This window comes from Sander lucioperca, chromosome 3 (genome assembly GCF_008315115.2).
Source record: "Sander lucioperca isolate FBNREF2018 chromosome 3, SLUC_FBN_1.2, whole genome shotgun sequence".
NCBI lineage: Eukaryota > Metazoa > Chordata > Actinopteri > Perciformes > Percidae > Sander > Sander lucioperca.
Genome location: NC_050175.1, coordinates 27,224,145 through 27,237,364, shown reverse-complemented (window position 1 = coordinate 27,237,364; position 13,220 = coordinate 27,224,145). Strand labels below are relative to the sequence as shown.

The window sequence follows — 13,220 nt, the reverse complement described above, 5'->3', positions numbered from 1 at the left end:
GGTCAGTGACCAACAACACCCCCCCCCCCACAGCCCAGTAAGCTGTTTAATATCAGGAAATCATACAGATGGGCTGAAAACAGCACAGAAGAGTTCCAGAAAGCAATCAGCTCACCCCAAATTCAAACACTACTAGATACCTTTCTGGACACCACATATGTACACAGTCAAGAAGGCATAAATAATGCAGTCAGACATGTCAATCACATCATCATGCAAACTGCAAAAAAAATCACAATTGAAACTATCCAAAATAAACCTAAGAATCCCAAAGATGATAATTGGTTTGACAAAGAATGTAAAAAAATTAGACAAAATGTTAGGAGATTATCTAACCAAAAACACAGAGATCCAGGAAATGTAGACTTACGCCTTCTTTACTGTGCCACACTTAAACACTACAAACAATGATTAAACATACTTACATTCTCTACCAAAAGCGTCAATATCTGTTTGTTTTTTTAAAACAACCACGACATCGTCTGCATAAGCTGATATTTTAACTGCTGAAGCACACCCAGGAAAATACACATCTTAAAGTTCCTTCCTGAATTTATGGAGCAGAGGCTCAATAGCGAGGGAATAAAGCATCCCCGACAGAGAGCTCCCCTGCCGTACCCCTCTCTGCACATTAAAAGGTGCAGCCAAACCACCATTAACCTTCAATATACTCACAATGTCTCGGTCCAGGACCTGAATCTGAGCTATGAAACCTGGGCTGAAGCCAAAAGCACTGAGCGTCTGCCACAAATACTGATGTTCAACCCGGTCAACAGCCTTTTCCTGGTCTATGGAAATAAGGCCAGTATCCATACCCAGTGAGCTAGAGACGTCCAAAACATGCCGAACTAGAGTGATATTATCACTCATTAACCTCCCGGGCACACAGAAAGTCTGGTCGACATGAACCACTTCACCCGTCACCTCCCGAAGCCGAGAAGCGAGAGCTTTGGACAGGATCTTGTAGTCCCCACACAGCAGAGAAACAGGTCTCCAGTTTTTTAAATCCTGCAGATCTCCTTTCTTCGGGAGCAGGGTGATGACTGCCCTTCTGCAGCTCAGCAGCAGACGTCCTCTGCTCAAGCTGTCCTGAAACACCTCCAACAGATCTTCACACGCAATCGCAAAGTAATGTAAGTCAATGGAGGCCAAACAGCGTTGATAAACACGCTAAAAAGTGAGTATGTGTCTTGATAACACACCAATAATGGCATATGAATTGGCATGTCATACATATGTCACTTCATGAAATCAGTCTGGTGTAACTGATGGTGTGTATTGTTCTCTCTTGAGGATGAGACCCTGTGTCTCAATGAGATTACCTGTATAAATAGAGGTTAAATAAAAATATAAAGAGAGAGAGAGAGAGACACAGAGAGAGCTGATGGTGAGCATGTACGGAGATGTGAATATCCTGATCTATCTGTGCCATGTAGCCTAAACATCATATCCTGAATATGATCAAAAACAGGATAATCCTCATAACTGGAATATTCATGTCCATGTAAACACATATGACACAAACAACATGCTAGATCCGTGGGTTCAGAGATAGCAGCGTCCATAGCAACCAGCAGTTTATCTACGGCAGTGGCGGGCCGTGTATTTTACACCTGGGCCTTCAGTACTATCCTACAGCAGTTAAATCACCTTTGAATAACCTCACCATGACACTAGTACATTACCGTGTGGAATAACGTGATTTAACACAAGGCTCAACACCTAGAGACACCTAATACACTACTGCAGAGACATGAACACACGCTGACTGAAGCATCACTTTGACGCAGTATGACAGGATGCTGCATCACATATAGTCAAATGAATGGAATTACCAAAGAAACCAAAACAAACCCACAACAACAGGTCATTATTTACTCATACGGTGACCACAAAGCAATCAAAAACACAAATAACACAATCAGCGATCAGCAGGCATCCCCACAAATTCCAGCCAAGCAGCGGGGGCTTAACACACACGTCACCACGCACACACAAAGGCACAGCAGCCACTGACACCGCTCAAATCTTTAACACCTAAACTCACCATTGTGGGTGAAATAATGGATAAATAAGGAGGAAAATATAACTGAACATAGCAGAGAGAAGAATAGACTATGTGTGCATAGCTACCAGGCTCCTCTCCTGTGGAACCAGCTCCCAACTTGGGTTCAGGGGGCTGACACCGTCGCCACATTTAAGAATAAACTGAAAACCATCATCTTTGATAAAGCTTATAGTTAAGGAGTGAGGAGTTGCAGCTAAGGGTGCTCCGATTGATCGGGAACCGATCGTTATCGGCCGATAAAGGCTTTAAATAGTTTGATCGGTGGTCTCCATAAAGGCCGATCAGATAGGCCGATCAGATGACGCACTACTCGTGAGAAAATGTTCTATACGCAGCTAAGTTACACACCAACCAGATTTTGTCAAAGAATGCTGTTGCTAAGTAACAATGCACAATGCCTATAGGAATCACGTTACGTTACTGCTAATGAATCCCTAACATTTCCGGATTTTGCTGCTTCATAATAAAAACATTCAAATACGAAAATAACGGAGGACTTTAATTGTGAAGAACTTACAGGAAATTAAACCGTTCACAGCCAGGGCTTTGACCAGTCGAGTAGCTAGTTTTCAGCGCTAGTCCGGGACGCCGCCGTGTAACTAGCTAGCTAGCTAGCTAGCTAGCTGAGCTGAGGTACAGACGAAAGGAAAATTATCTGTTAAAAAATGTGGCGACATATCCCCGGTGTTAAGAGGCCCGCCGCGGAGTCAGCAGTAGCTATGGACGTACAAGCTGTTGAGGGCGAAGTAAAGAAAAAGAGAAGGTACTTTTCAAACAAGTGGCGCATTGACAAAACGTACAGCGAAAGACCGTGCACAACATTTCAGACCGTCCTGCCAACCTGTTTACATTTTAACGTCAATGTAGACTGTAACGATGTTTAAGTCGCTTGAAAGCTGCTGCCGTTTTAAATCTGTTGGCTCTCTGCTGCTCAGTTCTACCCCGCGACTGACGACACACACACACACACACACACACACACACACACACACACACACACACACACACACACACACACACACACACACACACACACACACACACACACACACACACACACACACACACACACACACGCGGTGGATGCAGGAAAAACCGGAGATGAGACGTACAGGATGACCTAAATTGAGGACAGCTACACTTAATACATCCATGAGCTACACTCGTTATTGTAAAATCAATGATAAGTTAAAGTCCAATAAGTCCTTTATCAAACCGTATGAATGTGTGTCCCAGGCCAGGATAGGATATTAACTTACAATGTAAAGATCAACAAGCTACTGACACATAATAAATACATTATATTAATAAAATATGTATTATTAATAAAACATAATTTAATAAAGCAATTCAAAATCTGATAGTGCACTCTCTTTTATGAATTAGAATTCTGGAAAAAGTGGCTGGTAAAAAATTTAAGTGGCCCCACCCTGCTCAGAACACACTAAAGACACACTGAAGAACACACTGACAGTTTTTTTTGTAATTTATTCTGAATAAGGCTCTAGCTCTATGTTAAGCTCTAAGCTGTTTAAGGTGTGTTTCTAACAGAGGAAGTGGAATGTTTCCTGTCAATAAAAGTAAACCGTTGACAATTCACAATACATTATCTTCTGTTAATTTTAATACTTATGCATTGTTGTTAAGAATATTAAAATGAATATATGATAAATATGACATGATAAATAGAAGGTTTCAAATAGACCCGGTGATCGGTGATCGGTCATCGGTCGACACGGCTCACAGCAATCGGTGATCGGTGATCGGCCCCAAAAATCCTGATCGGAGCACCCTTAGTTGCAGCATAGTAGAGTAGAGGGAGGCAGGAAGTACAAGCCCGTTCCGGCAGGGGAGAGTACGAGCCCGGTCCAGGGCCCCTCTCTTTAGCCTGCCTCTCTTAGTTATGCTATTATAACTCTAGACTGCTGTGGGAAGCTCCTTCCAAGGACACAATGAGCTACTCCCTCTTCTCTCTTTTCACTTGTCTCCTTTTGTGTGCATCTTAGTCCCAGAAATGCCTGTTACTAACCTAGCTCTGGGGTGTTTTCTCCCCGGAGTCCCTTTGCTTCTTCTTCACCCAGAACATCGCCTTGGAATTGGGTGGCACCTACACCGGGGTCCTGGGTGCAGCTGACGCTATGGACTTGCTACACCCTGCAACGCTCTGCGATTCCCCGCAGTGTGCGACTGCGTCCTGCCGCGTCCACCCAGGCTGCTGTGCCACACTACACCCCGTAACGCCCTGCTGTGCCCTACTATGACATGAACTACTACGACTACCATTGTGATCACTGTTTCACTATCTTTATTATGACTATTATTGCCACCATTCACCACTCCCCCAACTGGTGCCGTCAGACACCGCCTACCAAGAGTCTGGGTCTGTCCGAGGTTTCTTCCTAACAAAAAAGGGAGTTTTTCCTCGCCACTGTCGCAATAGCTACTGCTAATGCTTGCTCTTGAGGCAACCACTGTAATAGTTGGGGCTGCGTAAACTACAGAGTTTGGTCTAGACCTACTCTATCTGTAAAGTGTCTCGAGATAACTCTTGTTATGATTTGATACTATAAATAAAATTGAATTGAATTGCATTTACATTGTTATCATTAGATGAGTGTCTCATAGAAAATAATGTACGAAGAGTGCGAACAAGATTACGGCTGCCGGCGCCACTGCCACACTATCATTTACAGAGACCCAACAATTCCCCCAACAGCAAGCATTTGGTGCAACAGTGGACCTTTCTACGTATAGAAACATCAACATTACATCACTCTCACACACATATATTGTGTTTGCACCGCAGCGACTAGGAAAGTGCGTTTTGAGGGACTTTTTAAATATAGAGTCGGTACTCTCCCAGCACAAGAGGAACTTAGAGAAATAATCGGTCCGGACATCAGTGTAGGTCTATGATCGATCACATGAGCCATGCAGCACCAGCAACTGACATTTTAAACCTCTAGCTAACTAGTCTGCCGAAAGAGTAGATTAATACTTCATCCACACACTCTTCTCACAGTGTAGAAAGCACATGACTTTGTGCTAAGCTAGGCTAAGCCTGTCCTGGACCTTTCTCTGTCAAGATGACACTGATTTGATCTCAGGAAAGAGGGGAAAAAAAGGATATTTCTTAAAACCACGAACAGTTCCTTTAACATAGAGAGATGTGTCGAAAGTACATTGATTATTAACAAAAGGAAGTTATCATTTTAGTTCCTGGAGATGTTCTCCTTTAAAACCTCCTACACAAATATCTCCTTTTTGTTCAGTGTTTGTACCTGAGAGTGTCCAGTTTCCAGAGAGGATCCTTCAGTCCTGCTGACAGTAGCTTCACTCCTGAGTCTCCTGGATGATTGTAGCTCAGGTCCAGCTCTCTCAGATGGGAGGGGTTGGAGCTCAGAGCTGATACCAGAGAAGAACAGCCTTCCACTGAGATCAGACAGCCTAACAGACTACAAACACACAGAACAACACATAGGAACCCTCTGTCAACACATGGAGCCATGTGTTTGTTTTATGATTGTTTGTTGTCCACGTACATTTTGGTCCAGATTTAGAATACATCTTTAAATCATTTGTGGTATTGAATTATTCAACAACAAAAGCAAATGATTAAAAATCCTCATTGAAAGTAATTCTGATGCTCAAAACTACTGATTAAATGCATCAAATCAACAGACACAAAGCTACTTGTTAGCTTTTTATCAACTAAAGTTATTCAGTTGAATGGGTTAATAAATCCTGACCTGAGAGTCTCCAGTATGCAGTGTGGACTCTTCAGTCCAACAGAGATCAGCTTCCCTCCTGAATCCTGCAGGTTGTTGTTACTCAGGTCCAGCTCTCTCAGACTAGAGGACTGGGAGCTGAGAACTGAGGACAGAGCTTCACAGCTTCTCTCTGACAGGTTACAGCCACTCAGTCTGGAGAGATGGAAGGAAGGAAAAAGTATTTATATTTAACTCCTGTTGAAAAATATTACAGTTTTTTTATTCAGCCATGGAAGTTACAATGTTGCCATGGAAATGCTGGAGAAATATAGTATGTGATGCACCAGGTGTTCTCAAATGGCTCTGGGTGTGCTGTCATGCTGATTTGAGTGCGTTCTAAATGGCTAGTTGACCAATCAGATTGTCTGGTTGGATCTACTTTAATTAGGAATAAACAAACGTCCAGTAATCAAAGTCACATGATATTAAAACATAAATTATTTCTGGATCTCAGCCACAGTTCATATTTCATTGTTTATGAAGTGATTCTAAATCAGAATAAAATTCTTTGGAAACATTCACATTTTTTAATGCTTTTCAATACTGTGTTTTGAAAGATTATTGTTTTTGATCTGACCTGAGAGTCTCCAGTGTGCAGTGTGGACTCTTCAGTCCAACAGAGATCAGCTTCCCTCCTGAATCATGCAGGTTGTTGTTACTCAGGTCCAGCTCTCTCAGACTAGAGGACTGGGAGCTGAGAACTGAGGACAGAGCTTCACAGCTTCTCTCTGACAGGTTACAGCCACTCAGTCTGGAGAGATGAAAGGAAGGAAAAAGTATTTATATTTAACTCCTGTTGAAAAATATTACTGTTTTTTTTACTCAGCCCTGGAAGTTACAATGTTGCCATGGAAATGGCGGAGAAATATAGTATGTGATGCACCAGGTGTTCTCAAATGGCTCTGGGTGTGCAGTCATGCTGATTTGACTATGTTCTAAATATCTAGTTGACCAATCAGGTTGTCTGGTCGGATCTACTTGTTGTATAATCAGGAATAAACAAACGTCCAGTAATCAAAGTCACATGATATTAAAATATAAATTATTTCTGGATCTCAGCCACAGTTCATATTTCATTGTTTATGAAGTGATTCTAAATCAGAATAAAATTCTTTGGAAACATTCACATTTTTTAATGTTTTTCAATACTGTGTTTTGAAAGATTATTGTTCTTGATCTGACCTGAGAGTCTCCAGTGTGCAGTGTGGACTCTTCAGTCCAACAGAGATCAGCTTCCCTCCTGAATCATGCAGGTTGTTGTTACTCAGATCCAGCTCTCTCAGACTAGAGGACTGGGAGCTGAGAACTGAGGACAGAGCTTCACAGCTTCTCTCTGACAGGTTACAGCCACTCAGTCTGGAGAGACAACAGGAAGGAAACAAGTTATTTATTTTTCTCTCCTGTTTAAAGATATCAGAGTATTTATTGATGAATAATTCCCACTAACAGAGCTTTTTTGGAGTCTTTGACCACTGGCAGCAGCCTCAGAAGAGCCTCCTCTGAAGCACCATATTTCTTCAGGTCAAACACGTCCAGATCTTCTTCTGATGACAGTAAGATGAAGACCAGAGCTGACCACTGAGCAGGAGACAGTCTATCTGTGGAGAGACTTCCTGATCTCATGGCCTGTTGGATCTCCTTCACTAGAGAACGATCATTCAGTTCATTCAGACAGTGGAACAGGTTGATGCTTCTCTCTGCAGACAGATTCTCACTGATCTTCTTCTTGATATACTCCACTGTTTCCTGATTGGTCTCTGAGCTACTTCCTGTCCGTGTCAGCAGACCTCGTAGGAGATTCTGATTGGTCTGCAGTGAAAGACCCAGGAGGAAGCGGAGAAACAAGTCCAGGTGTCCATTTGGACTCTGTAAGGCCTTGTCCACAGCACTCTGGTAGAACTGTGTTGATGATGTTTGTTCTCCTGACAGCAGGTTGACTCCAGAGTTGGTGAATGTCAGATGGACATGAAGAGCAGCCAGAAACTCCTGAACACTCAGATGGATGAAGCTGAACACCTTGTCCTGGTACAGTCCTCTCTCCTCTTTAAAGATCTGTGTGAACACTCCTGAGCACACCGAGGCTGCTCTGATATCGATGCCACACTCTGTCAGGTCTGATTCATAGAAGATCAGGTTGCCTTTCTGCAGCTGCTCAAAAGCCAGTTTTCCCAGAGACTCAATCATCTTCCTGCTCTCTGGACTCCAGTGTGGATCCATCTCAGCTCCTCCATCATACTTGATGTTCTTCACTTTGGACTGAACCACAAGGAAGTGGATATACATCTCAGTCAGGGTCTTGGGCAGCTCTCCTCCCTCTCTGGACTTCAACACGTCCTCCAGAACTGTAGCAGTGATCCAGCAGAAGACTGGGATGTGGCACATGATGTGGAGGCTTCGTGATGTCTTGATGTGGGAGATGATTTTGCTGGCCTGCTCCTCATCTCTGAATCTCTTCCTGAAGTACTCCTCCTTCTGTGGGTTAGTGAACCCTCTGATCTCTGTCACCATGTCAACACACCCAGGAGGGATCTGATTGGCTGCTGCAGGTCGTGTGGTTATCCAGAGGCGAGCGGAGGGAAGGAGATTGCCCCTGATAAGGTTTGTCAGCAGCACACCCACTGAGGTGGACTCTGTGACATCAGTCAGGATTTTAGTGTTGATGAAGTCCAGAGGAAGTCGACACTCATCCAGACCATCAAAGATGAACACAACCGGGAACTCTTCAAACCTGCAGATTCCTGCTTCTTTGGTTTCACTAAAGAAGTAATCAACAAGTTCCACCAAGCTGTACTTTTTCTCTTTCAGCACATTCAGCTCTCTGAAGGTGAATGGAAATGTGAACTGGATGTCCTGGTTGGCTTTGTCTTCAGCCCAGTCCAGAGTGAACTTCTGTGTTAAGACTGTTTTCCCGATGCCAGCCACTCCCGTTGTCATCACTGTTCTGATTGGTTCATCTCTTCCAGGTGGGGCTCTAAAGATGTCTTCTTGTCTGATTGTTGTTTCTGGTCTGCCTGGTTTCCTGGATGCTGTTTCAATCTGTCTGACCTCATGTTCATCATTGACCTCTGCAGTCCCTCCCTTTGTGATGTAGATCTCTGTGAACATCTGATTCAGAAGGGTTTGGTTTCCTGCTTTAGCAATCCCCTCAAACACACACTGGAACTTCTTCTGCTGGTTAGATTTAAGTTTACGCTTACAAACTCCAGAACGACTTCCTAAATGAACACACAACAAAGAAAATCAGCAAGTGATTTAAAAGAAACAGGAACATACTGTGGCCCTTCTCTGGAGACATTAGTTAACGTCCCATTAGTCCAGCAAGTTAAATCTTTAGAGAAATCCTCTTACTGCTCTGCAGACGGTCAGCCAGCTCATCCTGCTTCATTCTCCTCAGGAAGTCCAGTGTGATCTTCAGAAATGCGTCTCTGCTCCTCTGCTCTTCATCCTCACTCTCCCTCTTACTCTCTGAGCATTCTGGGTAATCTGGACTCAGAACCTTCTCGATCTTCTTCAGCTCGTTCATCACAAAAGTGACGATGTTTTCCTCCAGCAGCTGGAACAGAAGATTATGCGAATGACACAATCAAACTGAAATCATGGAAGCAAACATCAGATCCATGTTGGACAGCCTGACAATCCACTGGTCTGAAAAGTGCAGCATGGAGATGATTGTGAACAGAATAGATGTAAAAGTAGTTGATGTACATGTACAGACCATAAATATAGAGTCCAGGTGTGTTTGATGCTGCTGGGCAGACTGACCACTGGGAACCTCTGAGCTCTCCTGGTCCTCTCTGTGGAGGAATCAGGAAGAATTAGCTCACATCATGTCTGTCCACGCAGAGACACACACAAGGTAAAGGTCCTGTGACTTAAAGTGTTGATTACAACATTGAATTAGACATTAAAGTGTTGGTGGTGCTGCTGACCCCACTGTGAATCAACAGAAAGAACTAAGAAGTAAACAAGAGCTACAACAAGGTTGGCCTAAAGGACTCCTGAAGCAGCAGACTGGTCTGAGTGAGGAAGACTGCTCTCTTTGCCCGGTCAGCTCCCAGATGACGTCATGTTCTGCTGTGTGTTTAGAAATGGTGAATATATGGGTGCCTATATAGAGGCTCAGTCCTCGACGCAGAGGTCGTGGGTTTGATTCTGACCTGCGACACTTTCCTACATGCCACCCCCCCCGCCATATCTAAGCTGTCACTAATAAAGGGCTAAATACCTAATAATAATAATAAGAGGTTAATTTACAGCTCACAGCAACTTCATACGATCTAGTGTCTGACGGAAGTGATGCCTATGTGAAATACTTCTAAAATACTACATCTATGAATCTCATTATATGGTACTGATAACTTACTTTCTGTCAGATGGATGTCTCTGTTTAAAATCAATCACATCATCCTTTGACCGGTCTCTCTTAAAGGACACACAGCTGTGTTCATAATTCATAATTCATGATAAATGTGCACATTGAATTTTTTTTTTTTAACTCGGACAACTGTTTCATATTTCTAATATTAGTAATGTTTGTCAGTTTTAAATTCTTATCTTCCATCAGCAGATAGTCTAAAGAAAAAGAGGAAGCAGCATTGAATACTAGGGGTGCACCGATCCGATATTAAAGTGCCCATATTATGAAAAAATCACTTTTTCTGGGATTTGGGGTGTTATGTTGTGTCTCTGGTGCTTCCACACACATACAAACTTTGAAAAAAATCCACCCATGCTGTTTAGAGTGAGATACAGTTTCTGAATGTGTCCTGCCTTCAGTCTCTGGGTGAGCTGTTCAAAATCAGCACGGCTTGTGATGTCACAAGCCGAAACGAGCTGGCTAACCGCAACCATTAGCTCGTAGCGTTAGCATGCTAACGCTAGCATGCTAACGCTAGCATGCTACCTCGTTCTCAATAGCAAAGCACTGCTACAACACACACAAGTTCACCATAATCTACAAAAGAACTACTTACATGTGCGCCCTCATTTAGAAGTCTCCCAGCTAATCCTGCCTTGTAACTGAGCAAAGTTGTAGAAACAGCCTTTCTTTTACTGTCTATGGAGCTAGCTAGCTGACATGATCTACATCTGAGCTACTGGGCATGTGCAGTGCAATCAAAGATAGTACAGAAGAAGAAGAAGAAAAGAGGTCTCACTCTGTAGCTAAAACAGAGACCAGCTGAAAAGAGGATCTGCAGCAGTGAGAGAGAGCACTGCAGTACAACACAAATATGGTGTTTTTTGAAAATTAAACCATGTAAACCTATTCTGGTACAACCTTAAAATACAATTATGAACCTGAAAATGAGCATAATATGGCTGCTTTAAGATCGGATATCAGCCCCGATATTGACAAAATAGCTGGATCGAGGATCTGAAAAATTAACAGCTCCACGGGCCGATCCAGTTTATTTATTTTTTTTCCCTTCGTCGCAGCACTGGGACCCCGGTTAACTGTTAACTGCGTACCCTTCTCACTCATGGTAGTAACTTTATAACACAACAATTAATAACCCACAACTAACTTTCTTTAAAAGGATAAAACACCATAGCACATAACAATTTGTGACTTAAACAGTTTTTAACACTAATAATTTTACATTTACAAATGTAGCTACACTGCCAAACGGCATGTTGGGTAACATTATAGCTGCTAGCTAGCCAGGTAGCATAACAGTCTGTTAAGCTGGAAGAGGCTCCGGTCGCTACTGCACATTCAAGAGCAGAGAAGAAAGTTAGAGGATGAAGAAAGACCGGAGATACACCAGAACAACGTATGCTTAAGAGAGGAGCCATCTGTTGTTGCAAGGTTTTTTGTTTCTAAAAAATCTGACATAATTTAACCGCTATTAGCCACCGTGCTAACGTTACAGTGCTAACATGAAAGACTTGTCACTTCCAAGCATGCAACGGAGCAACATTATGAACGCAATCCAACTACGGTCCCGCTACAGACCGTTGAGAAAGACGGGTTCAGAGCAATGATTAAAACACTGGATTTAAGATGCCTTGCCTCGCTGAAATATGTCCGCCAACCTACGAACATTATTCAAACAGCAAAGAAGGCTGATAGCGGAGCTACGTTCAGTCGCACACTACAACCACACTACAACCTAACTTACCTGTGGCCAAGGTAGTGTTTATACAACTAGCTTGCAACTATTTTGTTTTGAAAGGGAAACAATGTTAAAGTTGTTTGTATGTGTATTCATTCGATTTGAGTTTATTTTACTACTTTGCAGTTTGCAGAAAAAAAAAAATAGTTTAGCTTCTGTAACTGTTTCATGGATTCTCCTTCATATAACGTTATATAATGTTCATTCTCCTTCATATAACGTTATATAATGTTCATTCTCCTTCATATAACGTTATATAATGTTCATTCTCCTTCATATAACGTTATATAATGTTCATTCTCCTTCATATAACGTTATATAATGTTCATTCTCCTTCATATAACGTTATTGTATAATGTTGATGAGCCAAGCAAACCCTTTAGTAATCAAAGCTTTTAGTAAACATGACATTAAAATGTTTTTGTGATATTCTATGTACTCCTGACAGTAGAATAAGCCATTATAAACCTATATAAAGGCCCATTATTGTTATTTATTAAAATTTATTTTAAGAAGTTTGATTACATTATATTTTCGATTTGAATGCACAATTGTTTTTTTTAAATAAATAAGAATTCAATACATTACATGTTATTTTGTCTTAGTTAGGAAAAGTCTGGTGCTTTTAGTCTCTTCCACATGGTGGAAGGAAGGTATAAGGTGGAAAAGGTATACAGTGTATTATTAATTCAACAACAGTATCGGATCGGTATCGGGTATCGACAGATACACAAAGCCCTGGCATCGGTATCGGGACTGAAAAAGTCGGATCAGTGCATCCCTATTGAATACTACTGATAAGAACTGATAGCCTACTTATACCAAATATAATAATACAACAGGCTATACATATAATTATTAACAGCTGAATGCTAGTAACGACTTACTTTTTGTCAAAAACACGTTTAAAATTAATCACATCATCCTTTGACCGGTCGCTCTTAAAGGACACACAGCTGGGTTCAGGTTCAGGTTCAGGAGACCCTGGTCTCTGCTGCTGGATCCTGAAACAAACACAGATATATGTGCATATCGAAAAAATAAGGTTGAAAAATACCTTCAATCCTTTAACAAAGACAACTGTTTTATATTTCTAATATTTCAAATATTAGTAATGTTTGTCAGTTTTTAATTCTTACCTTCCATCAGCAGATAGTCTAAAGAAAAAGAGGAAGCAGCATTGAATAGTACTGATAAGAATTGATGCTTTTCCCAAATATAATAATACAACAGGCTATATACATAATCTATCTATAAATTACAGGA

General features: G+C 41.9%; 1 protein-coding gene across 1 annotated transcript; it reads right to left on the bottom strand.

Moving 5' to 3' along the window:
- Positions 1–534: 534 nt before the first annotated feature.
- Positions 535–9,223, bottom strand: LOC118494661 (protein NLRC3-like). The gene is made up of 4 exons (XM_035999096.1): positions 9,187–9,223; positions 7,286–9,053; positions 6,489–6,589; positions 535–1,109 (listed from the first exon to the last, which is right to left on the bottom strand). Exons 1-4 carry the CDS (start codon positions 9,221–9,223, stop codon positions 535–537), a joined length of 2,481 nt encoding a protein of 826 aa, XP_035854989.1.
- Positions 9,224–13,220: the final 3,997 nt, after the last annotated feature.